Consider the following 27807-nt stretch of genomic DNA (forward strand, 5'->3'; position numbering starts at 1 on the left):
TGAAAGCGACCAATGCCGTTTGACATTTCTCTACCAATCCCCGTCACCAGCTTTGTACATGTACACAGGAAAATACAGAGAGCTGAAAACTGTAAACAAGGTCGAACATAACCTGGCTCGTTATTTAATCTCGAAAAATATCGACGAAATCGAGCTATCTCATTGTCAGCAAATTAGAGTTTAGTTTTACTATCATAAGCTATTATTTCTTTTAGACAAAATGTCAAGACATCGGGACGTGCGTAGTATCAACTACACAGATGGTAATAAGAAACAATATCATAATATACAATTCACTAGACTACATAATTATTACATAGTTGCAATCTGCAATAACAATGAAATTGCCCGGTATCAACAACAGGAATTAGAATTTCTTTTGATTAATCAAATTTCAGAATGCGAAGGCTTAGATGATGTCTATGGACATTCGCTTGAGGATGACTACAGCGTGTCGCCTAGCGTTGGTACAGTACCAAAATAACTTCTTGTAACCTAGCAAAACGCAACTTCAATTTTCTTGTAGAGCAATTTATGTTTGATCGGACTAAACAATCAGACATATCAGCATACATCAGCAAAGGCAAAGATGGAATTGCAGAAGAAGATGAGAACACTGAGGAAATGTCGGTGCCCTCACATGTGAGGCCACAACTGAACGACATTGACGAGGCTCGCTTGCAATCTTGCTTGGACGAAATTCGCAATGTTATTGGTGACTCTACCCCAGAGAGAGTTCTTATTGACACCATAGTAAAAAATGGTTTTGACATTCACCGATCACTTGATGCAGTCCTAAACTCCAGTGCTATAAAAAGTATATTTTTGTATTATTTGGTGAGAATTTTAATAATTACATATACGTAAACTTATAGCACCAATAAAGGGAGCTTCTGATGAACAAAGAGAAAAAGGTGATTAGTTTGCTTTTAAGCAATTAATAACAAATACTAAACAAATTTGTTTCCATTCCATGATTTGCTGTTTCCTGTTCTTGTTTGGGAAGGTAAGATTCAATTTTGAACTCACTTGTTGCTGGTCTTGAACTGCCTCCGCCACCTGCTTTTGATCTCCCAATGCCGTCTGCAATCGACCTTGGCGCAGCTCTTGTGCCTTCAATGTCCAACTTAGTCCTGTCCAATTCCCAAATGGACAACTTCGCATTTCAAACTGCCCTACTCCCTCCACCCCCTCCGCTTGAGCTAGGCTCATTCTCTGCTGACGTTGATCTTTCCTCTGCATTGGTCGGCCCACCACCGACTATTGATCTCAGTCTGCCACCTCCTTTGGACCTTCCTCCTGCTCCCTACCTTGACCTCTCAAGTGCCTTTGTCCAACCAAATGCCGAAAAATCGGCCCCAGTCAAAGAAAATATTAGACCTGTAAAGAGCAAGGTGAAGATGTCTGCTCACAGCTATGGCATTAATCTTGATGAGGCTCAGCAGAAGTCAGATGCCCTGCTAACGTCAGAATTCCATTTTGTGACCAGAAAGGTGTCTGACTTGGGCTTTCTCATTTGTAGAAAGTGGACAAGGAAGAATACCCCAGTATATACTGATCCTTACCCAACTAAACGAGCTGTAGCCCATTTCCGGTTCAATTGTCCTTCACCTGACGATAACGTCTTGAGAGCATTGAATAAAAACTTTAGAAAATAAGCTTTTCCAAGTTAACAATATGCTATATTATCTTTACTCCAACATTTCATTTTTATAAAATGTGTTTTCCTATCTTAACCCTAAATGGTGAGTTTAAAAATAAGCTAAATGTATGCTGGTTGAAATGATCATTGTTTCATTTAAATGTTACAGTTGTTGTCGTACCAAAACAAGAAACAATGATCATGACTTTGAGGACTCCTGAGCTGGCCAAAGTTTCAAAGGCTAAAACGTTGAGCGTCACCAAAGGATTCGACATCACGCCAAAATCGGGTTAACTAAGCAATGAGAGCTTTTCAACCTTAAAGTTAAATGTCAGGCCAAAAAATTTCAGGCACAAAAGCTGAGCCAATGGACATTTCACCTCGTTCCCAATCTCCTAGTGTGGAGTCAGCACCTGAAAAGCTCAAAATTGATGTAGAAAAAGAGGCAGCTCTTATAAAGTATGGGATTAAAGCAATGCTTAACGTGTTAGCTCAAACTTGATTTGCAACAGAAATAAGGAACTTCGAGGGGAAGCTGCTGTTGCCCGTTACAATGAGGAGCGATCTGGAACCAAACCTCTGCTGCACATGGTGGTGATTGGCCATGTTGACGCTGGCAAGAGTACTTTGATGGGCCATTTGCTCTTCGATCTTGGCCAGGTGAACCAGCGAACAATGCACAAGTATGAGCAGGAGAGCAAAAAAATTGGGAAGCAGTCGTTCATGTACGCCTGGATTTTGGACGAGACTGGAGAAGAAAGGTACAATATTATATAATATTTTTACGGCGATAAAATGACGGAATTTTAGAACCCGAGGAATCACAATGGATATTGGACAGTCGAGGTTTGAAACAGCTTCCAAAAGCGTTTTGATTCTTGATGCACCGGGCCACAAGGACTTCATCCCAAATATGATTAGTGGGGCAACGCAGGCAGACGCAGCTGTGCTTGTTGTGGACGCAGGAAGAGGCGAATTTGAATCTGGGTTCGAGAGCGGAGGCCAGACAAGAGAGCATGCTTTGCTTGTCAGGTCGCTAGGTAATGTCACTTCAAAATTCGGATGGGTCGAGCAATAGGTACATTGTTTTTACTTCCAGGTGTCAGCCAGTTAGTTGTTGTTGTCAACAAACTCGATACAGTGGGCTGGGATCAAACCAGATTCCTGGAAGTCGCGAACAAGCTTGGTTCTTTTCTTCGACAGGCAGGCTTCAGAGATGCGGATGTTTGTTTCGTTCCTTGCAGCGGCCTCTCTGGTGAAAATCTGACTAAATCGCCCACTGAAGATGCGCTACTGAAGTGGTACCATGGACCATGTTTAGTTGAGGCGATCGGTAATATTGCTGCAGAGGAGTCACGTGAATCGAATAACCTAAGTGCACTAAACGTTTCAGACAAATTCAAGATTCCTGAGCGTCCCATTTCTAAACCATTCAGGTTGTCTGTGAATGACATTTTCAAAGGGACAGGAACAGGCTTTTGTGTCAGCGGAAGGGTGGAGGGTGGCTCCATTCAGTCTGGCGACAAAGTTTTAGTGCAACCGCAAGGAGAAACAGCTGTTGTCAAAAGTAAGTTGAGCTAAATAAGTCGGAGGAGCACATTTTCATACTTGCTTCTAGGTATCACCTTGGAAGAGATGCCTTATCAAGTGGCGTTTGCTGGCGACCAAGTGACTCTAACCCTTTCTGGATTGGACATGCAAAACATCTCTTTGGGCTACATATTGTGCGATCCAATGTACCCTGTTCCTGTCACTACTCGCATAGAAGCAAGAATTGTTTTGTTTAACCTCCAAGTTCCCATTACTCAAGGATTCCCAGTGAGTTAATCATATTGTTGCTTTGGGCATGTTTTTTTTTATTTCGTTTATTAGGTGTTCTTCCACTCTCAATCTCTTGTTGAGCAAGCTGTCATCACCAAATTGATTTCCCAACTGCATCGAGGTTCTGGTGAAGTGACTAAAAGACATCCACGGTGTCTTCCCAAAAACACAAGTGCTGTTGTTGAAATTACGCTAAACCGTCCTGTAAGCCTCGAGTTATACAAAGATGTCAAGGAGCTTGGAAGATTTATGTTGAGATCCTCCGGAGTCACAATTGCTGCTGGCTTAGTCAACAAGGTATAGCCTATTTTGCTTATTAAGTTTTTGGAGTGATTGAAAAATCTCGCTCACAGATTTACTGAAATCCCTACTCCGGCTTTTAAGCAAACCATAGAAAAAGGTGGATGATAACTGACAATGCCATTGGGTAATGTATTTTCTTTGTTGAATTTGAAATTTGTTGCAGCTTCAGTTTTCAATAAAAATTGAAATCAAATTTAAGCTGCTGTTACAAAATAACTACATGGTATAAAATAAAGTGTTTTATTATTTCAAATAACATATCATTGTCTTTTTTGCATGATTATTCTTAGATCAGTCACCAAACCAACTCTTGCAAATTTTAAGACTAGATTGGAATATTTATAACGGAATTTGCCCTCATACGAGGAGCACACAAAATTACAATAAGTTAATCTCTCCCTGGATAGTATTGGTCAATGTGTTTCACAATTTCCTGTGCTAGTTCCATGGAGCTTGCACACAGGCAGCGCCGGCTCATTACGTCAAATTCTCCACCTGGAAACGCCATTGTATGATTCATCATATAAATTTTAAAAAACCGTCGCTAGCAATTCTAAGTATTATACCTGCTGGGTCAATGACAACTCCACCGGCCTCACGTACAATCAGGTCACCTGCGGCAATATCCCATGCATGAATTCCAAACTCAATATAAGAATCTGAAGCTCCCATGGCAACCATAGCCATGTTTAAGGCAGCAGATCCTAGCGCTCGGATGCTAGGGGATTACACGATTTCAAATTGATATATTTACCAAAGTTTTCTTATTTACCCGTGGGCAAGGGGGACAAGAGTGTTAACATTTTTCAGTACAACCTTCATTTTTTCTGGGTCTCTGCTAGTTCCGACCTCGAGACTCAGCAAAGCCTTAGAGAGCTCTATAAGTGCAGACATTCAAAATATTAAGGTCAATTAAACGAATCGATAAATTCTAGGACAAGCACCATTCACGGAGGACACGTGGATCTTGTTTCCGTTGAGAAGAGCCCCTTGTCCTTTGCGGGCTTCGAAAAATTGGCCCAATACTGGGTTAGTGATGATTGCAATCTCAGGCACTTTGTTAATCAGCAGAGCAATTGAAATGCAAACGTGCGGAAAGGAATGGACAAAGTTCATGGTGCCATCTACAGGATCGATGATCCACGTTGGGGCTTCAGTCAACTCATTCTTCTGTCCGTCTGCTGTTGATTCCTCTCCAATGAACCTAATTTAATGTATATCAATTATTTCATCATGTATACACAGTCATGGAATAATATTACTGGTGGTTAGGGAATTTTTCCTTCAGTCCATTAATTAGAAGTTTTTCGACCTGTTGGTCAGTTTCCGTGACAAGGTCCACTTCACAGCTTTTGAGGTGTATCTCTTTGGCAGAATTAATGCCGTTGCGAATCAGCTGAAGGAAATTACAATCGAGATTATTTAACCTCTAAAAATTAAATATTTCAAACAGGAATCAAGTAACTCACCTCTTCAGCTTGTTTCACCAGTTCCAAAAGAGTCTGGTAGCACAGGTCCAAGTCAATGCTGTCGCTCATATTTGCAGAAATGTGTCGAGTCGGGTGCTAACTCAATGCCTGTCCTCGGTGTGATTGAAAAGTGACCTAGGCTTACATCAGTGTCCAAGCTCAGAACTCATTTCGTCATACCTGCGCATGAGCATCCAAATGCTTTGTTATGTAAGCGGCAGTACACGCCTTCTTTCAATTTATCATAATAATATTATTCCATGTTCCAAATAAAAATGTAAGGAACGTGTAGACTCTTGAACTGATTGTGCTCTTCTTCAGCAAATTTGTGACTCTTTCAGGAAAAGCGAGGGTTTCTGAGAAAATCTGTTTTATTCAGAAATTTACACCGATAAAACAAAATATGTCTAATAAAAGAAAAAATGGTTTCGTTAAATGAGAATGATCATGTTTATTATTAAAAGTGATTTGCACTCAGCAAGCAGTTAGGGTAATCATGACATTCACTCAGCAGCCACTTTGCTCTTCTTCTTTTTCTTCTTAGGTGAAACTTCAGCATTTCCATTTTCCGCCTCGCCATTTTCTGGTTCAGGCGCCACACTCTTCCTCTTCTTCGCTTTTGGGGTTTCTGCCTCCCCATTTTCAGCGTTACCGTTCACACCATTCACTGAGGACTTCTTCTTCTTCTTCTTCTTTTTGTTTTTCTTTTTCTCAGCTTCAACGGAAACTTCAGCCAGAGCCTCTTCCATGACAGAGATGTTTGTTGCCGGTTTCTCGCCACCTTTTAGGAAGGAAAGACGATCTTCAATCTGCTGCTTCAGCTTTGTGCCATAGATTTTGGATGGTAGGTCAGAAAAGCAGTCAAGTCTGGCTGCGATGGAGCATTTGCTAGCAATGTATCTGGAAATTCTACCCTTGTGTTGTGGTAGAGCCCTGCCAATGTATGTTGAGTGAAACAACAATCCATATTTTGGTGTGTTGCTTCTGGTCCTCAAGGCTCTGAAAAATTAATTTGTTTTTTGATCTATCACTGAAATAATTTGAAATTAAATGATTTTTACCTGAACAAAGCCTTCTCAGCTCCAAGGATTTGAAGTGTGGAAGAAGGGTACTTGGCCAAATTGGTTAGCGAGCCAGCATGGGAAATGAGCCTTGCGCCAATCTGGTCTCCAATAACAGTTCCCAGGTTGGGGGCAATGGCATCCATCTTATTATTTAGGTAATGAGACGTGCTCTTGCGGTATTCAGCCAAAGATACCACTCTCTGGGCAAACAACTCAATGTTTGCCAGATCAAGAGTGGAGATGTCCATGCCCATTGAGCAGCGAGCAAGTTTCAAAATAAGCTCTGCCTTAGATGCATCTTGGACCAATTCCTCCAGCTCTGTTAAATAAAAAATTTGTTACTACCTTACAAAAAAGACGGAGCATTCTGATCATTACCTGGTAAGTTCTCTTCAGACAGTTCCTTTCTGTTCTTGATGAGCTGGACAGCCCTGGCGTACATGTAATTGTCGGTCACAACTTTAACAAGCTCTGGGAAGTGGTATGAGTACCACTCCTTGATCCTCATGGAAAACGTGTTGATATCCTTGTCCAACTGGTCAAGAAGAGCAATGCTCTGGATGATCATGTTGTCCACCCTGTTGACGTTGAACTTGACCTTGGCTCTGGAGTAGCTGTGTCCCAGTCCGAGTTGCGCCTTGCCTGATGTTTGAAGGGTAAAACCTTTGACAAGGTTGTGAAAGTGTGCGCGGATTCCTCGAGTGATTTCAGGAACTACACCAGTGTGTAAACACTTGGTGTTAAGAGCTTCTGTGATGGCTGATGCCAGTTTCGGTTCAATCAAGCCCAAAGTAACTTTTCCCTGAAATTAGTTAAGATTTTGTTTCCTTCAGTAATTGAATAATTTCTCAATGAATATGATATTACCTTCTTGCTGCTTTGGGGCAGGTATGTTTCCAAGAACAGCTTGAGCTCATCGGGCAAGACACCTTCAGAAATGCTGTTTATGTTTTCCAAGGCCACTACTGCAGTTTTAAATGGGGTGAAACCAACTAGCTTAACCACCGAGCTAAATTTGCCAAAATCAGTGACAGAAGCCTCCACTTGTGGAAGCAATGCACCAACATCTTCAAATTCCTTAACCCTGAACAGGGAATAGCCGGCAGCGTGTTCGTATAACACGTATAGATCCATCTACAAAGAAATAATCAATTTCACTCAAAATTCCATGAAATTAATTTCAGATTTTGTTCTTTGATAATTCCTTTTCAAATTCTCACCTTTCAGACGGTGTAATCCACTTGAATTCACTGGAAATTCGGCATTGGGCTCCCGATGTCTACGAACAAGCGTTGCTATCACGTGTAGCTGCTAGCAGGTTTTGGTTATTGCGTTGAGGACGCCATATTAGAAACAAGCGAAGAGAGGGGAGAGCATGAATTTATCGGTTTGACGACAATAAAAGTACTCGGTCTTACTTGTGTTGCCTGGTGAAGGAAAATATTAATAGGATTAACAGACGCAACCGGTTTTGAACCCTTGGAAAAAAGTAAAAAAAAGTGAAAATTTAAACATTAAACATTTAACCAATTTTACTTAGTTTTTGTTTACCGGTAGTCCTAAAAGTAGATAATATACCGCCACTGACAAGTTGACAACCGAAAACATATATTTCCCCCACCACTTATAGCGCCTGGATCGTGGAACACGAGTGGACCACTCGACACAGGACTGAAGGGAACAAGAAATGAGAAATGGATCATCATGGCCAATATTGAAGTATTCTCCAGAGATGGCAAGGTAAATTTTGCGAAATTTGCAATATTGGCAATTTTTGAGCCGCCTAGCACTGTCCTCACGGGTAAGAAGCTTGTCAGGCCCTCTGACAGTGCATCCCAATCGGGTTTTTACTCTGTGAGAGCGTGTAAGAATTGATGCAAATTCGCCATACGCTACTGCACCTTTGACACTAATGGGGCGCACACATGATTCGCGAAGTCTTGTGTGTCTGGCTCTTGTTGACATCACGTTTTTCGCGAATTAAGGTTGCTCGCAGCTGAGTCACCCACTCAATAAACAATGAGGCTTTGGTAGGCGTGCTGTAGGTTATAAGGGAAGCTGTTAAATGCGTCGTTGATGTGTTTGCCCAAAATGGATTTATTTTGTGTTTATTTCATTTTGAATTAATAATATCTTTACATAATACATGGTATCATATGTGCAAATCAATAATTAATTTTAATGGTTGCTTGACCCCCAATTTATCGTGGAATCTTAAACCACAATCCTCGCATTTGTTCACAGAATAACTAAGCGGAAATGGCTTGAGTGATGGATTCGCCCCCTTTATCAGGTGGACTGTCGTGGTCTCAGGGCTTCCCATCTAGCGATGACAGTGGCCTCCTCTTGATGAGCGGATTTAGTGGTTCTTCTATTTCCAGTGAAGAGAGTGCACCCAGCAACTTGGCAATGGAAGTGAGTTATATAGAATCAAATAATCCCATTTAACCAATTTTACGTAACTTGCTGCGGTGTCGCCTCTCTGCTTACAGGTTCAAGAGAGTGACGAGGATGGAACAACGATCCGCCAGAACAGCGAAGCCTTCAACGGGATGAGCTGCGAGGACTTTGACACTCTGAAAAAAGTTCCAGAGTGGCAATTGGAAAAGCCAGTCGCGCCTCCGCCCGAATTCCAGGACGTCCCCTCGACCTGCTCATTTGATTATCTGCTCATAGAGAAATACGCAAAAGCCTTGGTGATTGATGTGATAAACGAAGCGTTGGCTGCCTCCAGTCAGATCACCTGGGCCATCGAGTGCTCTCAGGAATGCCACCCATCGTCGACGTCACTGCGCAGGCGGAAGGACAGCGGGCCCCGTCTGTGCTGGACGCCCGAGATCCCGTTCAGTCCGTGCCACCACCGACCTGGCTCAGTGGGCTCGCTCGCCTCGTCCAGGCTCTCCATCTCGCACAACTCACTCAGCATCCCTCGCTGCAAGGCGGACGACTCGAGCTTCATCACGCTGGCCATGTCGCACGACCTGCTGCTCGGCGAGATGAGCGAAATCTACAATGTGCCCATCGAAAGTGATATCTACACTCTACCTGTGGACACGGTGCACCAGGAAAACGGTGAGCCGCGCAAGCAGAAGCGCAAGGTGCACCGCAAGAAAAGGCGCCACACATCGAGCAGCTCGGAGACGGGCCACGGCGCCGCCACGAATCGCCGCAGCCGGCGCAGCGGCCGAAACTCTGCCACCAGGGCCAGCGCTGAGACCCTTGAGTCGGGAAAGCGGCACTCGATGCCGTCACGCAGGCCCGGCCCGTCCCACTCGACCAACGAGTGCTCTGCCAAGTCCAAGGAGCCGGTGCACATGACTCTGCAGGAGGTGCGCCAGTACCTGCAGAATCTCTACTCAAGCTCAAGCGATTCGATGGAGCGGCGCGCAGAGCAGCCGCGGTGCCGCGCCAGGCCCAGCTCTGAGCCCAAGATGCCAGCGCCACCGCCGCCCAACCAGAGGATGACGACGCCTAACAACCCGCAGAAGAAGACCACCTTCATCAATAGCATCAAAATGCGCAAGTCAAAGAGCATTGAGGCGCGCGACGACAAGCCGGCGCGCAAGTGCAGCAGTTTCTCCAACAGCATTAAACAGACCCTGTGCAGCATATTCAGGTTCCGCAAGGTGGCAGGTGGTGGTGGTGGCTGCTTGGAGGCGGAAAAGGTGGCCCCCAAGTCGGAGGAGAAGGTGATTCTGGAGCCGCCCGTGCCGAGCGGCATCACGCTCGAGAATATTTCCATTAACTATGGCGTGAGTGGCGAAAACGCGAGAGCGCCCTTTTCGCACCGAGCGTTACCACCCCTGCCACCCTCAACTCAGAATAACAACAGTGATTTTCCCACCCTGGAGGTCGACGAAGATGAGATTCAGTTGTTGCGCATCAAGGAGGACGAAAGCAAGCCTCCTGAGCCTGGCGAAGAGATCAACATGGCATTCGCTTCGAGCATACAAAAAGTGAAAGATGTAAAATGTTTTGTGTTTTGTGAATAAATTTGATTTCTTATTCGGGCGTGTTTGCAGTACGGCTGGTATTGGGGCCCAATATCTGGAGAAGCAGCGGAAAAAGTACTGTCGACAGAGCCAGACGGGTCTTTCATTGTGCGTGATAGCAGTGACCAGCATTACATCTTTTCCTTGTCGTTTCGGTTAAACGGAAATGTAAGACACGTCAGGATAGAGCACGATCAAGGTGGGTACACCAACTGGAGCTTTGCCACCAACTAATCCGCTCGTTCACAATTGCAGGAAACTTCAGTTTTGGTAGTTGTACCAAATTTAAGAGTCACACCATAGTAGATTTCATAGAAAACGCTGTGGAACATTCACGAAGTGGGCGCTACTTGTTTTTCCTTCATCGTCGTCCTGTTCTTGGACCCATGCGGGTTCAGCTATTGCATCCCGTGTCACGTTTCAAGCAGGTCTCAAGTCTCAAACACATGTGCCGGTGGGTATTTTTTCATAATTGCTCTTAAATATTTAGATGCTAATACTTTTACTTCTGTGCTTGCCAGGTTTGTCATTCTAAAGATGGTGAGAAAGGATATGATCCCAGCCTTGCCACTGCCCCGACGAGTGATCGAATACCTGAGCACTCCTCACTATTACGTGGAGCAGCAGCTGGAAGAGGAAAACTCGGGAAGCAGTGGATCTGATTTGCTGTCGTTCGTACCGCACCGACCTCTTTCCTGAGTGTGGAGGTTGCACGGATTGTGAAGCAGATTTGTCGTTGTTTTTTGGTCACGCGATCGCACCAGCTTTTTCGTAAGTTTTTCGTGTAGCTCCAAGCTGTCAGCTTGTGCACAGTATTCGGTAGGTTATCGCAACATTGTTTTCTTCTGAAGAAACGTGACTAAGGAGATGTGAAGTGCGTGGTTACTAGCTGGTTAGTTTTTTTGCAACGAACATGTTGGCCTACTTGGGACTTATTTTTTATTTACTTGTCAAGCGAATCAAAAGGCTTATCACCTTACTGAATGGTACAAGAAAGATTGTTTTGTGACAATGAGTGGCTGAGGGTTTTCAGTAGCCAAACTTCCTTTTAGCATTCGAACTCTTTGTTTGCCACTATTTATCTAGTCAGTACTCGTTAAAAGTTTCAAATCAAAAGCTTCCATCGTAGTAATTCATACAATCCCTTTGTATAGTTTAAGCGCAATTGGATTGGTTTGTCGAGTGAATGAGATAACGCTTTTTCTGAGAGATTTTTGTAAAAATCATGAATCATGACTGAGTGAGATGGTTTTCGCGAATCTGTGCAATTGCGGTCCTCGTATCATGATGTACGTATTAGAGCCGGATCAGAGCATAAGCTGAGAACTAAAACGAAACTAATAGCGCTCTTGTGTACGCTAATAAGAGTTTATTTATAGATGGTCAGTTACTAATGGGCTTGAATACAGTTACACCGTAAACCATGTTTAGCTTTTAAGATGAAATATGAATCATATTGAGAATAATCATGTTTTGACCAAGGAAATATGTTTGTGATAAATATATACCGTGCATAACCATCATTTCATAATAAGATATCTGTCGATCTATGTGTTTTCTCAAATCTCGTCTGTGAGAAACGGTAACAAAGAAGTCGAATGAGAAAAAATTGAGATCGATTTGCAGCAGCGAAATAAGTAGAGAGAGAGCTTCCTTATTTTCCGAGTGCATTATTATACCTCTTGTCAATCGCATTAGCCAAAAGTGGACAAGAATACAAGCATATCACAGCTGAGTGCACACATACGTTTTGCTTTTAACGACAGAGTTAAAAAAATCAGAATTTAGTCACTGACTGCCAAACACGAAAGGGGAGGAAAATTCAGACGTTTTCATTTAGATGACGATCGAGCCAAGCTCTGTTAGATTCCATGTTGCAAAACGCGATGGTGAAAAAACAAATATTAATTCTCTCAAATGATGGTGAGTGCGGTATTAAAACTAAGAGCTTACATGTATTTTAAATGTATCCAGTTTATGAATCATGCGTATTTCTCAATTATATTGCGTATGGCGACTCGATGAATCCCTTCGTCTCTTCCCATCCATGCGAATTAATGCACACAATTAAGTAAGAAAATGATTACACACACTATCCGCCTTAAACCAAGCTGAGGCGCCCTTTCGGAAATGTTGTCGTGGATCGCATTACATACTACAGTGTTGTCACAATATTTCACCAAGCCTCGAGTGAAGACTGCTCCCGTGTTATTGTATTTAACGATGTTGACAAAAGCTGAAAAAATGCAGAAAATTATTCAGATTTTTAGGTGTGATATTTGGGACGTGTTAGGGACTCTCCTCCGAAAGTGTGTCTAGTTGACGGGTTGTCTCCGTGGCCTTCGGGCCGCGCGGTCGGCAAACTCGCGCTCACACGAGCATCACGGTCTTGTTTTATACTAATAGCGCCGCTCCAAATTTGACTGAATTTTCGAAAACAGAAAGTGCTGATATATTTGGATATATACTGCAGACTATTCTCATTCTCACTTTGCTTTGTGACACCTGACAAGAGTACACAGTCATACTTTTGCTCTGCAGAATGCGGAACTAAATCCCAAAAACAGTGGAAACCGGCGCGCATTTTGAGTAGCTGGAGCAACTTTGTAAAATCGACAGATTGGTATGGTAACTTAGAGGCTTGTGTAATGAACAATTAAATAACGTAAAACTAAAGCACACTGTTGTGTATTAAGGCTGGCAGAATGACACCGGTGAGAATTAATTCACGACTCTGCTGCTTTCGACTGTCAAAACCGTTTTTGCGTGTGTTAGCCAACTGAAAATTTTTGAAAATTCAATACAAAATAAAATGTAATAATTGCAATGCAGATTTGGTCTTGGCAAAACATGAGCACGACGAAAATTTGAACATTTTAAAGACAAACAAACACAAGTTCACTGATCGAGGAAAAGTAACGTTCAAAATGTATTTTCCAAAAGTTTGTAATGAAATTTCAATTGATGTTCCAGGCCAAATCGCCGAAATTTATGAGCAACCCAGCATAAGCATTGCTTAAATATATCGTTAGCTTTTGTTGTTGTAGAATAGGTAGAGTAAAATTTGCTGAAGCTCTGACAAACACTACTAAAGGATAAGGGAATTTAAGTGAAATTAAATCACGCTCAGTTTAGCCGGCTGAATCGAGTTCTTGTTTACAGAACTAAGTGCAATAATAATTTTCTTTGCATTGCTGGGGACTTCCCAGCAATCGAAGATCAGTGACATAATGTGAATTTCAAGTCACAAAACTTCAATGACGATTAGGACATGATTCTATTTTAACCATCACAACCGCATATATATTAAATAATATTCATTTGCTAAAATGTCTCCCGTATCCAACGCAACACGGCCCTTAATTTTCTGCACAGCTGCATGGCATGAATTGTTAACTTTGACGCTTTCCTATTTGTCAACGACTTTATTCTTTTCGAAACATAAATAATTATATGGTTGCCTTCTGTTCCTACACAAAGTTTAGTTTTATTTTGGTTGAATACTATTATCATTTCTTACTAAAATGTTAATGTTTTTACATCTCTTATTGTTAAGAGTAGCTCTAACATGGTAATTAAGTCTTAAAGCAACAGTGCAAACAACTTTTGATTTGACTGTACAATTTGCAATCCAATAAAATACTGTTGTTCAAAAGATTTGACCCTTTTCATGTCAATCTCTAGTTCCTTATTATCCTTCTCTTAGGGTTTTTGAAACACGAATCTATGACAAACTCTTGTCAAAGCTAATAAAATGGAAATTTCCCTGATATTGAAAAAAGAAAACTAATCATGGATAAACAATACAGAAATCCTTTATTTCCCGGAATTAAAAATTTGATAATGAACAACTCTTGACGGTGTATCAGTAACTTCCTTGTGTTTCATTTTCATGATGAATTTGAACGTCAAAATGCAACTTTTAATCCATTCACACAGCTTTTAGTGTCTCTTCATATTTTTACAGAGATTATGTATTATGCTTCTAACCAATGAAATTCACAACAGTCAGATGCAGAATGATGTGTGCGAAGATAAAATCAGCAAATCCGCGCTCAGGACTGATTCCAAGGAACTGGCTCTTGTTTTCTGGGTTCACCTGCAGCCTCAAGCATACTAGAAACAATTCAGAATTTTATTCAAATTTCGAAGAAGTGATTAAAAATTTTTTACACACCACCAAGGATGAAACAGGAAACTGTAGAGATGAATCCACTGAGGAATGAGTTGAATGGGAAGGTGCCGACAAAGCAGCAGTAAACAAACTGCACAACTCCGGTCAAGAATATGTACAGAAGGTATGCGTCAATGATCTTGAGACGTTTGGAGGTGCTTTTCATGTACTCCCCATAAAAGCGGGACACAACCTGGCCCAAATTTGCCTTGCTCATTTTGAAATTTCAGCCGGTTCGGGACGTACACAAAATTGACTGCCAACACCTCCTGTTTGTTATCAATTTTATATTATCTTAAAAAGACTCGGAGGATTCGATAAAACGGCCACAACGATAAATTTCTCTACCGCGAAATACGAACGAAGCAATAAATTAACACAGCACGATATATGGGATTTAAAATTTCGCGGAAATTAGCAGTACAAAATATGGCGTCTATTCGAGTTTCTATTATAAATTATAGCGCATGCGTCAATGTAAATAAATAAATTTCACTTGACCTAGCAGAGAGCAGACCAGCTGGTTGTTGAAAGTTGGAAACAATTTGATTCGACGTGGAAGTAACAAGATTATCTGATTTTCTCGGGCTTCAGGGTAGCACAGAGCGAGGAAAATGTCGAAAAAGCAAGACGGAAAGGTTTTCGCCAAAGTAGAATTTCCTCTTTACTCTGTCGAAGTGCTGGATAGTCGGCACGTATTGGTGGCCGGAGGTGGAGGAGCAGCCAAAACTGGTGTTGACAACGGATTTGTAGGTTTTCCTTGCTAATAATTCTATACGTACCAATTCAAAAGGCTTTTCAAAACAGGAAATATTCGAGGTTTCACACGACGGAGAAAATTTTGTTGGAGAGGCAGCATTGACACATGACACCGGCTCAAATGCTGTCATGAATTGTGCCTGTCATACTGACGGAAGAAAGTATTTCTTAGTGTGCGGACAAGAAAGCCACTGTCAGCTTTACAATGCAAATATAAGTGTCACAAAGGAGTCAGACGTCATTCACGATAAAGGTGAATTGCGTGATAGTATTAAATTAAATATGATTTTTTTACTTCATCTTTCAGACGACAAAAAAGATGAAAAAATCAGACAGAGAAAAAGTGTTTCAAATGGTAGCAATCCCAATCAGCGAACAGATTCCAATAGCAATGCGTTCAAAAAGCTTCAATTCAAGATCAACCTTGGTGATAGTATCCAGACAGATTTCAGGTTTCAATTCTTACATTGGTTTGCGCAGCCAGGGCTGAAATATTTTCTATTTGCAGTAAGGGTGAACCTCCTCTGCAAAGAGTGGTGCGCATCAGCAGAAGTGGACAGCTGATGGCAACTGGTGGACTTGACGGCCACTTGCGAGTCTGGCAATTTCCATCGATGGAGTTAATTCATGACATCTCTGCTCACATAAACGAACTGGATGATATTGACTTTAGTCCAGATGAGAAATGGGTCAGTGGATAAATTTTAATTGCCTTCATTTGTGTTATAATAAGTACCACTCTGCAGGTTGTCAGTGTTGGCAAGGATGCCGGAGGACATATTTGGGACTGTGCGAAAGCGGCCAGAGTCAAAACGCTCACTTGGGAAACCCCTGAAAAGGCCAAATTTCTGTTCAAGCGATGCAGGTTAGCTAACATAATATATGCTAAATAAAATCTTAGGATGGAAGGGGATATATTTCCACGATTGCAGGGCCATAAAATTGAAATACAATTACAATATTTAATGTATATGATGGTATAAAGTATCCCATTCCATCATCTTGAGCTTTTATTTTCCCATTTATCATATTATTAAAAAATAGGCTACTAACCTAGGCCTATATTACATTAATTTGAATTGTAACATCATTCAACATTTCAATATTAATCTGTTTATTTGTTGTAGCATTTTCAAAGTATGCTGATTTTAATTGTAGTTAAGTCCCATTGAAATTTGCACAGATGATATTATCCTGAACTGAATAGATTATTATGTACAATATTAATTCTAAAATACGAAAAAAATTGTAGGTTTGGCATTGTTGAAGGCAACAAATCTCGATCTCGGCTATTTGTGCTGGCCAATCCCGTCTCAGGCCGGTCCAAGAAAAACTCGTACCTGCAATTCTGGAACCCGCAAGAGGGCTCCATCGTTAACGTGTGGCCATCAAGCGAAAGTTTAAGTGCGCTGGCTGTGTCCGACTGCGGCCGTTTCGTGGCCGCTGGCACCATGTTCACGGGCAGCGTGCACGTGCTGATCGCTTTCAGCCTGCAGCAGGTGCTGCATGTGCCCAAGGCGCACAACATGTTTGTCACTGGCCTTGCCTTCCTGCCCTCCGCAACTGCTTCGGCTGACTGCGTCGAGGCGGCCGTTTTGAGTATTTCCGTGGACAAAAAGGTCTGCGTTCACACTGTGCATGAGCGCCGGACGATGCCCTCGTGGGTCGCCATTGTGCTCATTATCCTCGTCCTTTTCTTAACTTTTGTACTCTGTAGTGTCCTTGGTTTGTAATAGAGCGAAATGCCAGGAAAATCCAGGCCACCAACTAGCCACTACCTCCGCATTTTGGGGTGTCCCAAATTTTAGTCTACCAATGGAATGCCTGGCTGATAAACAAAGAAATGATTGCCTTGGAGCTGTTTACATTAAATTGAGAATGGGTGGATGTTTTGATATATTATATTTTTTTAAATCTCATTATTACTGTGCGCATATTTAGAAGTCAATTTTACCCTTTCAGTCTCTTGTGATAAAACAGTGAGGGGTCATTCAAGAATGGAATTTTTATTCAACATTCAGGCATCTCATTTGATGGACTCTCCTTTTTTGCTGTATATACCAACCTTGCTAGACTTTCAGACTTTTTGGGTTGTGCTGTCCGCTTTTAAAATGCTGTGCACACATTTTTTCTCTAATTGGGATTCGCTGTAGAAATTCGCCAAATTCACTTGAAGGTTTAGCGTCCATTGCATGATATTTTAAGCAAAATGCCACGAACATAATCCCCTTTGAGTTGAATATTACCCTAGTCCTCTAAACTCAACTTCAACATTCCCTGTATCTCAAATTTTGAATGGTGCATATTCATGCCATCTATCATGTCTCTCATCCTCTGACAATATATGATTAAATATCACGGTTCTATTGTAATAAATGTTTTATTCGTTCATTTCATGAACAAATTGTTTATAATTCGTCCTTCTCTTTTATTTCTTTTGTTTCTTTTTTTGGTTTGCTCTTCTTTTTAGTCAATTGCTGCCAGAAATCCATCCTGTACGTAAATGGGTAGTCTTCTTTCATCTCCAGATCTTCATCAATGTTAAGGTATCTGAAATTTTTAGGGTCGATCGGTTCCCACTCCACTGTAAACAATTCATTATCTGTTGGATTTGGATTCCTGCAATAGACAGTTCATGAAGGCACTTTAATTCCTAAGTGCTGCGCAATTATTACCCAGTCCTTGCAAAACTCTCTAAAATACTGCCCATTTTCTTGATGGTATTTTTCTCCCTCTCATTTGGCGCATTATCGGGGAAGGGCACCCTCCTCCGCAAAATGTATGCCAGGTCGTCAGCGTGGCCGACACCTGACCGTTAACTTGTACAATTTATCGGAATAATAATAATTATGTATACCATCAATTGGTTTTAGTCCGGCAGCCATTGCCTCACTGATTCGTCCTTCAAAAGAAAAAAGATAAAAGTACACTGGGCTTTTACTGGCCTTTGCTTGTTTGAATGCTGTGTCCACTTGAGGCCAGTTCCAAACAGCGTCACTTTGGAACTGAAAAAAGAATTTGTCAAAAGGTGGGCTCCATTCCATTAAATTAGCAATTAATATACTTTCAAAAAATTATCAAATTGCTTTTCGTTAATCCTTTCTTCGCCAAAATAGAATTCCTTTATTTTCTTAAACTTCTTTGGCTTCAATTCGAACAGACAACCGCACAGTCTCGCTACGTCATTGAAATTTCTGTTTGCTTGCGCGTAAAGGCTAGGGTTTCGCTGCAACTCTGAAGTGACCATGTGTGTTAATGTCAAATCATATTATATCACCACGGGTATTGCGTTTTTAGCGCACCATAGCCGAGAATGATTCCCTCGTCTTTAGCAATTCCGGTTATAGTTGGAACGTCATTAACAATGCTCCCTTCCTCCAGCATTTTATTCGGGTTCACAGTCAGGAATGGCTCCTCTGTCCACGAACCATCCAAATGGTGTGGAATCTCTTGTACGATGCTGAATGCGGCCGGTACTTTCAGTCCCCAGTACTAGCAAAATTAAAAGCTTTGTATGATTTGTGCTGTGCTGAAAGATGAGTGAATACCGGAAATTTGTTGATGGCTTTTGCAAGATCACTTGCCGGAGTGGCTCTGAGGCACTTAAGCTGGTCTTCAACTTTGATCTGATCGCAGTTCACGATCGAGCCCAAAACCGGCAGAGACATCACTGGTTTCGACTTCAGGGCGCATTCAGACTTTAATGAGCCACTCTGATATATTGCCCCAGAGAACAGTCCTATGATTTTCAGGATAATAATTTTTATAGATAATTATTGGCTCTTTTTGGACCAACCTGAAGACATAGGTGAAAAGAGATGCGCTTCTACCGCCGCGCCACCAGCGCTGTATCCCCATAAAGTGACCCTTGGGATTATCAAAAAATTATTATCTTTTTCCACACGCGAAATTTATCGTCACCAACTTGCTCTTATCGCCATTGAAAAATTCAATATTTTCTTGCACCCACTTCAGAGCCAAAACCTGGTCCTTCATGCCGAAGTTTCCTTGTATTTTCTGATCTCCTGAACTCAGAAAACCTATTTTATGTTTTGAATGAAATTAGATACGAAATGCATATTGATAGATCTGGTAACTGACCAAACGCGCCTAGCCGATAGTTTATCGTGACCAGCACAACGTTTTGGTCCATCAGGAATTCCGGACCATTTTCTTCTATGCCTCCATCGCCAGCATAAAATGCACCTCCGTGAATCCAAAAAATAACTGGTAAGCTCTCTTCTTCTTCTTCCTCTTCGCTAGGAAGCTATGGAAAAATACCACATCATCTCCTTTGTCCCGATCAGAATTTTGTTTCTTACCTGGGGAGTGTACACATTTAAATAAAGGCAATCCTCACTGCCGATAAATTTTTCATCTCCCATTACTGGCACTTGCGCGCAGGGGTCTGATTCTTTCGTAGCGTCCCTCACGCCTTTCCAAGGTTCGACCGGCTCTGAAGCCTATTAGCCGTTTAAGAACGTGCGCAATAAATGACGTAAATATCAGCATTTTACCCTGAACCGGAGGTCGCCGACCGGGGGTTTGGCGTAGGGAATTCCGCGAAAAGCATAGAACTCCCTTCCGTCCAGAGATTTCATGGTCATGCCTCTGATTTTTCCATCGTGGGACAAGCCGATTTCTGGATTTTTGGTTTCACCACTGAAATAATTGCGTGCCGTGCATAAAACTGATTGTAAGATTTTCCCGTAATATATTTTATACCTGACTATCGTCACAGCAGCTATCCCTATTGCCAGGAGTAAAATATTCATGATTTATATGGATCAAATTAGTTGTCTACACAAGGAAGAGAAATTTAATGAATTAATTCGTGTCAGTTTCTGTGTATCTTATCTTTTTGAGTGCGATATTTTTAATCGATGCCCACGTTGCTGCATGTTATTTGCTCAAACGAAATTAATAAGAAAGCGATAGAGCAATCAGCTTAAATCAAAGTTTAACTATTTCAATTGTGGACGATTTAAGACACCTTTGAGCCATACAGCCTTCGGGAAGATAAGAGCAAAGCTTGGCTATGCATGTATGCGTGGCAAAGTCACTCAATTGATCTGAAAGCAGTAAAAATAAAAGTAGCTCTATTCAAACTGCAAATAATAAGAAGCTAAGATAAGAGTCACGTAACCATCTCTTCATGCTCGCTCGATATTTCATCAGATGTGCCATCAGACTAAATAATATTATTCCACGTTTGAAGACCATATTAATCAAATTTGTCACTCGATATTATGGGAAGGAGTCAGAAAATAGGCAACCGTTTCCAATGTGTGTGCAGCGAAAGGCACGTTTATTCTTGAATTCAAAGGCAGTTTTACTGATTGTAAGGCAGATTAAAATGGCTACCCGTAAAACAAATTGATTCAGCAGGCAGATAACTACAAACTACATTTTGACAAAAACATAAAAAATAACTAGTACGGCACAATAGCAGCTTGCTTGAATATCAGTGTCAATAAATATTGCTGGATTAAAATACACAATTCATTGCTCTGGTTAATAGGTAGTGTCAGCGAAATCACTGATTTGCAGGCTGGTCGCCCGCCGCGGCATCACTTGATTGTTCAGAGGAATCCACTATCATAGCAGTCTCTGTGGCAGTCGGTTCGGAACCACTCACGCTCCGTTCTTCAGTCTTTTTCACTTTTGACTCAAGAAGACTAATCGCACGTTGGATGCTTCGAATCGCCTCTTTGCGCACCTTGCGTATTTCATCCTTTCCGTTGGTGTCAATGTCATCCAGCTTGATCAAGTTGCGCGTCAGCATCTCATCCAGGAATATGTACTGCTTGTCGCTCTTTGACTCGCCACTAAACTCTTCGATCTGTGAACAAAAGGGAAGGATCGATTTTAGAGTTAATAGATTTAATGAAGCTATTTTGGCGGGCATAAAAAAGAATGATTTAAAATTATGGCGAGATTTATGCTTGCTCAAAGACCACTGACTTAGTGCAAATATGATATTAAATTTGAAGTTTCAGATATTTATATCAGGCATTGAATTTTTAAACACACCATAACCGCATGCTTACAAGTAGTTGTTATGGTGGTTTTGACAAAATTACTTAGCTTTTCCAATTTATAACTTGGATTTGCGAGTTATATATTATAAATTACAATTATTAAAAACTATAAGTATTTGTGACTGTATTTTAATGTTTAGATTATTGAAAAAATAGAATATTCAAGATCCTAGATAAAACATTGCGTCTTTGTTGGTATTCAACTTATGAAAATAAGAAGCTATTCATAGCACATCTCTGGGCATTGAAGCCGTTTCTTATTTTCCCTAGATTGTATAATATGATGTGGTTATTTCATAGCATGCCATATAATGTGATATTTCTTGTGCATTGCATGAAATGGTGCGTTTCAACAGCTAATTAATCAAAATCTAGTCGACTCGTCTTGAGGCGTTTTCTAGTTAAAGCCCTTGACAAGCCCGTTAAAAGCGCTAAGCACGCACCAATCATAAATTATACATATTTACCTCTCGCATGAGCGCATCAACGTCCTTTTGAACGGCAGCCACCTTTGAAAGTGGGTCGTTGACTGGAGGGGGTGGCGGGGGCGGTGCAGCGTTTTCGGCCGCGGGTGCTTGTTCCTGAGTGCGCTTGGTTGGCGGAGACTGAGCCGGCATGGGTCGCTTCTGCGGGGGCGACGGCGGTGGCTGCTGCGGGTGCTGGGGCTGGTGCGCCGAGCCAGACCCCCTGTGGGCCCAGAACGGCTCGCCAAAGGGCCGCTGGTTTCGGTTTGTAAAGTCTGGCCGGGCGAATCTGTCTGCGAAAGCACTCTCGCTGAACCCGCGGCTCTTGAACTGAGGGAAATCGGTGTAGTCGTCAAAGTTGGCAGATCGCTCTGGGAATGGATGCTGCTGCTGCTCAAACTGCGGCGGAGGCTGCGGTGGGGACTGCTGCGGTCGCTCGTGAGATTCCTTTGGAAACACGGGCTCGCTTCGGCCCTCCACGAAAATGGGGATGAGGCGCTCGCCACTCTTGGTTTGTTGCTTTGGGGCGACTGGAGGCTTGCCTGGGTTTGCTGAGGAGTTTCCGGCACTTGAAGACGGCATTTGGACACCCGGGTTGGTTGCGGCTGGACTTCCTGATACTTCGCCTGGTGCCTTAGGAGCGGATGGCTGAATTTCGATTCGGGACACAAACCTGTTTCGAAGCACAGAGCAACAACTAGTTGAGTAAGTGTGTCGTGCCCTAGTATATATCTCAATGTTCATGACACAATTTATTTAGAAAAATACAGTTTACTGTGTATACAGTAAAAATATTATTCAAATTATAAGTCACTATCTCTTATTTTTTCACCAGCGTTATACAAGTGTTTCTTAAATTTCATATAAATATTTTGCTGTACTGAAATTCTTATTTTCAGGGGAACGCAATAATAAAATTAATAGAAGCAAGATATCCCCAACAATATGAATTCTAATTAAATAATTAATCACCTTTTAGGTTGTTCTTCCATTCCGCGGCTTTCTGGTGGCGCTGACCATGACCTTTGGTTTCTTTCCCTCTCAGCCAATTGCTGAGCGGCTCCTCCAAGATCCACTGTGTTTCTCAGTCCATACTGCGGCAATTTCCTTGCCGTTTCTGGCTGCGGGGGTTTCGGAGTCTCGTCACTTGCCTGCATCAGATTAATAATTAGATATTACACGCACTTCCTTCTTTCAAAAGATTCTTAGCAACACAAACCATTTTAATTTGATTTAATTATATTAATTAATTTTAATTACGCCTAAATGAACCTTTCTAACAAACGCGAAAATTAACACAAAAATATGATTCGTTATTTTCTACAAGCACATGGACTAGTTTTGGAGTATTGAGCCCTCATCACCTAAGATAGTCTTTTTTGGTGCAGACGCACTTGCCTACCGCTTTGGCGCGTCAATTCCGACTGCGTTTTAAGCCGGAAACTTGTGATCAAATGCATGATTTAAACTCTATTCATCTAAATATCATCGGATTTTCTACCACAAAGGGAAAGAGATTTGTTTTAAACAGCCGGTGATGTAACAAATGAAAAATTTAATTTCGTACCGTCATTTGTATTAATTATTTTAAACCATACGCGTTGCCTGGCTAATGGGCATTCTAAGAATCTTTCCAGCCTGCTTGAACTCATCCTAAATTAATGGTTACATTTTCGGTGGTTACAATTTTAAAATGATCCCTATTATGGTTCTGCAGGGCTGCTTTGTTGCTTGTTTTATAATTTGTCAAGTGCTGCATTGAACGCCTTCCCAATTAAATCAAAATCTAATTTGGATAAAGAGAAAGTAAGATGAATATTACTAACTATCGTTTAAGGTTATAATTTAGAGCGTAATTGGCACAAGAAAACAAAACCTTGATGTGAAAATAATGAATAAAGTACAGCTTTTCCCGCAAGTTATTTGCCACGGGAGCAATCGGACTATAAATAAAAAAAACCATTGCTGATCGCGAGAACAAAACAAACAAGGTTCAAGATTGGTTAACGGAGAGAGAATATTTTTTCTTCCACGACAAGAAACCTTGTCAGTTGCCCAGCCAATAACTAACCTGACTATGCGAGTCAGAGGCTGCGTCTTCTTCTCCGCTAGAAAAGACGCCGGAGCTGCTGCCCGAAGGCTGGCGGGTGCGTTGTCCGCCCTTGGTGAAGGCCATGTCGGAGGGTCGCAGGTGCTCTGCGAATTCGGGGTGTCGGGTGGCGATGTCGTCCAAGTGCTTTTGCAGACGGCTGCTGCGGGCGCCGCGCTCAGATTGCGCGTCAAACGGAAATCCCTGCAGACAAAATATCCCCAAGTGAGCTGACTAGCCTGAGAAAGCTATTCCCTCCAAATCGGGTTTTCGCGCTTTGCGTTTGTTATTTCTGGAAGCAAAAAACGGCGAGAGTCGATAATTAAATATTGTTGCGTGTTGAATAGTAATTATTTCACTGAGCTGCGAGACCCCCAGTTGACATCCCGCCTCATCAGTCTCCGCGAGACCCAGTTCCAAGTGCGGCAGCTGACCTCGAGAAACACGTGCACCGACTTGCCAAGCGCAAAGGCGCTGATTTTAGACGCAAATCAATACTGCGCCCTGGCTAAGGCGCCCAAAACGTTTGACGCCTAAACCGACAGGCACAATGCCACGCACACCATGAAACTAAACAAAAGGCCTCCACGGTGATCAATATTCTGCACTATAGATTGTATTACACGCGAATGCAAAATAGCGCCCAAGCCGCAAACAAAACAAAGGTAAAACAACAGCCATCGTAATAAAGCTGCAACTTGATATCGGGTAGTAATTTTTTACACTATTGTTATGTCACTGTCAGTGCGGCAATAATTATATTTGAAATGTGAAAAATACGCTAGAGGGAATAAGACAAGATAGCGTAACTGTCTTAATTTTTATGTAACTTAATATAACACTTAAATGTTTAATTATTATCAAATTAGGCCTGAGGAACAAATATATCCTAATTTTGTAAAGAGTGGCACTAAATGCACCAAAATTAAGTGCAGACTCATTAAAAAGAGATTCATACTGCAAAATTCTGGAAAATTCTTGTTGCCAAAATGCATGAACTCATCCCTCAGGATTCAGTTGAAGCCAAAATTAACCGTATTTTTTTTTTTAGAAAAGTGGCTGCAAAGTTAGCATGCTTTTCACATGGCGAGGACTGTCTCCTTACTTGAAATCTTATTCATTTTCCCAACAAAGAGTTTCCCTCAAAGGTTTCATACGCTGTTGGACAGATCTCAACGAGAGGAATCGAAATCTGCCAAGAAAATGAAGTCAAGCGCTATAGATTTTGTAAAAAATTTGTTTTACTATAGCAAGGTCCTATTTTGATTATTGCAAAAAATTGTAGAACAAAAAATGTTTATCAATCAACCGCTATTGCATCCAACGATTCAAATAAGTTTCAACTGTCGCCCTTTATTGATCTACTTTTAAGTTTAAATTTCATAAATTGTATATTATATATAATTATACTTTCCTCTTTCTGTTCTCACCAAGTCAAAAATTTAAAGTAAATTCAAATAAAAATTTACTGTCAATAGATAGTTAAATTTCCTTAGTTTCGCATTGCACGCAGAGCATTTATTTGAATCTATACATATTGCGAGGATCATGAGAAAATTTAAAATTAGAGTTTACCTCTTGCTCGAGAATCCGTCTAAAACAAAACAAGAAATTGCGCACTGCGGGTGAGACCGCCTAACGCGCAAGACTTTGTGTCGGAAAACTGTTTATTGCAATTATTTTCGAGAAGCAGGGGGATATATAATGCAGCGCAAGTGACAGAAATTGCATCACCAATGGCACCAAAGCACATTTCATTTGCCTGGCAATTCGCCCTGTACGAAAATATCTCTCGCTTCAGCCGCGCGGCTTACTCATCTCCAGCGAAAATCTCCTCAGATCCTCGCACTGATCCAGATAAAAATAAAGTCTTCGCTCTCGCGGGGACTCGGGAAATCCGACTTGCGGGAAAATGCGCTGTCACCGATTTGGCGCATCTGGATTCAGGAATTCAAATGAAAATTATGCTGTTTGTACACACTTGTTCAAATTTTGGCAATGGCTATTTTTCCTCGTTTTATTTTCGCCTAGCACAGCACACACGCACACCCTGCGTTGACGTTTTGTTTTCATAAATGTGTCACAACTTCTTCCTCTGACAGCATTCTGCGCTTTTCTGAGAAAAACGTCTCCAATGTTAAACGGACGCTAATTTGGCAAAATTGCATTAAAGGCTGCGGAATGAGGAACGAAGTGACATGAAAGGCAGAGATAAATTGTTGCCTTAAAAGGACACGGTAAAACGAGCAATTTAGCGAAAACCCAACTTACTCTGGAAAAAGCCGATTTCACACTAGGATCAGTCCACGAAGCAGATGGCTCAAAAAACATCCTCTTGTCGCGGTCAAGCTCATCCCTCATAGACTGGAGTATCTCTTCACTGGTTTTGTCTCTAAGGCGGTCACTAAGTCGTCCCCTGTCGCGGAACAGATTAGACATCTCTCGGTGGCGCACGCTGCTATAACAATTCCCACTCAGCCGAGAGCATTCCTGATTTTTCGGCAAACGCCGAGAATCTTCTCTTGGCCCTCACTCTCACGACGAGACGAGTAAGAAAGCTAAATTCGATCCGATTTATGTACAAATTGCTCTCGTCACGACCTACAGCGCCCTCGATCCGACCAATAGCGAACCTGAGCACGGCGCTAAACTCGAGATTTGACCTTCCCATTGGCTGAAATCACAGGCAATGCTGCAAAGGAGGTGCGACACAACACCATGATGCATTCATTTTATGAATTTCCAGCACACCTCGTGCTTGCGTTTCATGGCGCGGTTCGCTGTCTCGCGGCACGTACTTCTTAAACTTTCACTCTCAGTGTCTCAGTTCCAGCTGATCGAGTGTTGTGAGACTTGCGATTTGTTTAGGAGTTTGCTTGCTGTATCTGGTTATATGGCCGTATAAATGAACTGTGTTATATAACGCGCTGGTAAATTTCAAAATTTTAAAATGATGTTCATCATCACAAATTTTGCCTTACAGTAGGAGCTGTGAAAATGGGAAAATCTGACGCAAAAGAGACGAAAGAAGCTACAAGTAAAAATACAGCAGGTTCCAAAGATGATGATTACACAAGTGAATTCGACTGGATCCAAATACGGCAGAAAATAGAAAATTACGAAAATATCCAAGAAGAAACTTTCACATCTAAGCTGAAGCGGAAATTTGGAGAAAACCCGCTTGTACCTATAGGTATCATAGCTATCAAACATAAAAATATTTAGGAACTAACATACTTGTCAATCCGTGCCATTTTTTTTGCGAATGGCACTCTAACATTATATTATTTCTTGTGTATGTAAATTCATTTATAACTTTGGTGTTAAAAATCTTTTTTAGGAGCATTTGCAACAATGGGAGCACTTACGATGGGATTGTGGAATTTCCGTCTGGGCAAAAAACGAATGTCGCAAAACATGATGAGACTGCGAATCGCGGCTCAAGGGTTCACCGTGGTCGCCCTTGTCAGCGGTATGTTTCTTGCTGCCACTGCAACGGCTAATAAGGGGGCTTTCATCCCGGCAGCGACAAATCCAAAATAGTTGCAGCATAAAATCTGTATATTATCATCATATACTCGATTTAGTTAAATACAGAAAATAAATATGATACTTTAGGAGAATGAGTTTTTTTTGCAAGTTTTCACATGCCTTTCTCAAATTTTTTATCGCAATGCGTATAATCACATTGGAAACAAAAGGGAATTTATTTTCCCCCCAGAAATAGACGTCCCTGCTCCTGTGAAAAAAATGCCAAATAATCATTTCTAGCCGTGCAGCTCTTAAATTTATTAATATGGAGCAAGCCGAGCTACACGAAATGGAAAAGGATATTAATGGAAAAGTTAATAGTGCATAGCTTTTAAAAAAAAAACTACCAAATCTGTTGCCTATTTACTCTGTCTATCCTCTCCCTGATCATAATTGCATAATATAATCCTGCTTGAATTAACTATATTCAATTAAAAAATGGATAGCAAAAAATATTT

At 41.6% G+C, this 27807-nt stretch overlaps 9 protein-coding genes across 14 annotated transcripts; 4 read left to right on the forward strand and 5 right to left on the reverse strand.

Moving 5' to 3' along the window:
- Positions 1-72: 72 nt before the first annotated feature.
- On the forward strand, positions 73-4022 carry HBS1 (translation elongation factor EF-1alpha (GTPase) HBS1). Of its 2 annotated transcripts, none has more exons than XM_065482883.1 (13): positions 73-263; positions 399-467; positions 527-817; positions 876-914; positions 1812-1931; positions 1978-2101; positions 2155-2403; positions 2453-2682; positions 2742-2975; positions 3036-3209; positions 3261-3460; positions 3515-3760; positions 3817-4022. In XM_065482883.1, the coding sequence occupies exons 1-13, from the start codon at positions 221-223 to the stop codon at positions 3823-3825; spliced, it is 2028 nt and encodes a 675-aa protein (XP_065338955.1). In that variant the 5' UTR covers positions 73-220; the 3' UTR covers positions 3826-4022. The 2 variants fall into 2 exon arrangements, with proteins under 2 accessions (XP_065338955.1, XP_065338956.1); XM_065482884.1 differs by having other exon boundaries at positions 1993-2101.
- LOC135938878 (inositol monophosphatase 1) lies at positions 3993-5410 on the reverse strand. Its single transcript, XM_065482885.1, has 6 exons — positions 5236-5410; positions 5029-5162; positions 4711-4970; positions 4539-4644; positions 4333-4484; positions 3993-4261 (listed from the first exon to the last, which is right to left on the reverse strand). The coding sequence occupies exons 1-6, from the start codon at positions 5302-5304 to the stop codon at positions 4155-4157; spliced, it is 828 nt and encodes a 275-aa protein (XP_065338957.1). The 5' UTR covers positions 5305-5410; the 3' UTR covers positions 3993-4154.
- Positions 5411-5661: 251 nt separating this feature from the next.
- Nop56 (Nop56 ribonucleoprotein) lies at positions 5662-7674 on the reverse strand. The gene is made up of 5 exons (XM_065485271.1): positions 7520-7674; positions 7167-7433; positions 6678-7101; positions 6297-6618; positions 5662-6234 (listed from the first exon to the last, which is right to left on the reverse strand). The coding sequence occupies exons 2-5, from the start codon at positions 7431-7433 to the stop codon at positions 5739-5741; spliced, it is 1509 nt and encodes a 502-aa protein (XP_065341343.1). The 5' UTR covers positions 7520-7674; the 3' UTR covers positions 5662-5738.
- A 252-nt stretch (positions 7675-7926) lies between these two features.
- Positions 7927-13948, forward strand: LOC135940397 (uncharacterized). Its single transcript, XM_065485266.1, has 6 exons — positions 7927-8039; positions 8544-8714; positions 8792-10264; positions 10322-10490; positions 10547-10745; positions 10813-13948. Exons 2-6 carry the CDS (start codon positions 8571-8573, stop codon positions 10988-10990), a joined length of 2163 nt encoding a protein of 720 aa, XP_065341338.1. The 5' UTR covers positions 7927-8039; positions 8544-8570; the 3' UTR covers positions 10991-13948.
- A 138-nt stretch (positions 13949-14086) lies between these two features.
- Dad1 (dolichyl-diphosphooligosaccharide--protein glycosyltransferase subunit) lies at positions 14087-14761 on the reverse strand. The gene is made up of 2 exons (XM_065485277.1): positions 14469-14761; positions 14087-14407 (listed from the first exon to the last, which is right to left on the reverse strand). The coding sequence occupies exons 1-2, from the start codon at positions 14680-14682 to the stop codon at positions 14277-14279; spliced, it is 345 nt and encodes a 114-aa protein (XP_065341349.1). The 5' UTR covers positions 14683-14761; the 3' UTR covers positions 14087-14276.
- A 195-nt stretch (positions 14762-14956) lies between these two features.
- Positions 14957-17641, forward strand: LOC135940402 (prolactin regulatory element-binding protein). 2 transcript variants are annotated; one of them, XM_065485273.1, is made up of 6 exons: positions 14957-15214; positions 15273-15477; positions 15532-15676; positions 15733-15913; positions 15971-16089; positions 16477-17641. In XM_065485273.1, exons 1-6 carry the CDS (start codon positions 15080-15082, stop codon positions 16955-16957), a joined length of 1266 nt encoding a protein of 421 aa, XP_065341345.1. In that variant the 5' UTR covers positions 14957-15079; the 3' UTR covers positions 16958-17641. The 2 variants fall into 2 exon arrangements, with proteins under 2 accessions (XP_065341345.1, XP_065341344.1); XM_065485272.1 differs by having other exon boundaries at positions 15273-15676.
- LOC135940398 (esterase E4-like) lies at positions 17586-20105 on the reverse strand. The gene is made up of 12 exons (XM_065485267.1): positions 19950-20105; positions 19742-19886; positions 19547-19687; positions 19326-19491; positions 19150-19264; positions 19021-19091; positions 18773-18963; positions 18527-18716; positions 18289-18458; positions 18082-18229; positions 17900-18032; positions 17586-17843 (listed from the first exon to the last, which is right to left on the reverse strand). Exons 1-12 carry the CDS (start codon positions 19997-19999, stop codon positions 17633-17635), a joined length of 1731 nt encoding a protein of 576 aa, XP_065341339.1. The 5' UTR covers positions 20000-20105; the 3' UTR covers positions 17586-17632.
- A 397-nt stretch (positions 20106-20502) lies between these two features.
- stv (starvin) lies at positions 20503-26411 on the reverse strand. Of its 3 annotated transcripts, none has more exons than XM_065485268.1 (5): positions 26090-26409; positions 23801-24022; positions 22702-22880; positions 21733-22402; positions 20503-21066 (listed from the first exon to the last, which is right to left on the reverse strand). In XM_065485268.1, the coding sequence occupies exons 1-5, from the start codon at positions 26255-26257 to the stop codon at positions 20761-20763; spliced, it is 1545 nt and encodes a 514-aa protein (XP_065341340.1). In that variant the 5' UTR covers positions 26258-26409; the 3' UTR covers positions 20503-20760. The 3 variants fall into 3 exon arrangements, with proteins under 3 accessions (XP_065341340.1, XP_065341342.1, XP_065341341.1); XM_065485270.1 differs by lacking the exon at positions 26090-26409 and adding an exon at positions 25394-25976; XM_065485269.1 differs by lacking the exon at positions 23801-24022 and having other exon boundaries at positions 26090-26411.
- A 177-nt stretch (positions 26412-26588) lies between these two features.
- LOC135940403 (HIG1 domain family member 2A, mitochondrial) lies at positions 26589-27441 on the forward strand. Of its 2 annotated transcripts, none has more exons than XM_065485275.1 (3): positions 26589-26748; positions 26805-27011; positions 27159-27441. In XM_065485275.1, the coding sequence occupies exons 2-3, from the start codon at positions 26816-26818 to the stop codon at positions 27359-27361; spliced, it is 399 nt and encodes a 132-aa protein (XP_065341347.1). In that variant the 5' UTR covers positions 26589-26748; positions 26805-26815; the 3' UTR covers positions 27362-27441. The 2 variants fall into 2 exon arrangements, with proteins under 2 accessions (XP_065341347.1, XP_065341348.1); XM_065485276.1 differs by having other exon boundaries at positions 26590-26748; positions 26802-27011.
- Positions 27442-27807: the final 366 nt, after the last annotated feature.

The sequence above is a fragment of the Cloeon dipterum genome, chromosome 3 (assembly GCF_949628265.1).
Source record: "Cloeon dipterum chromosome 3, ieCloDipt1.1, whole genome shotgun sequence".
NCBI lineage: Eukaryota > Metazoa > Arthropoda > Insecta > Ephemeroptera > Baetidae > Cloeon > Cloeon dipterum.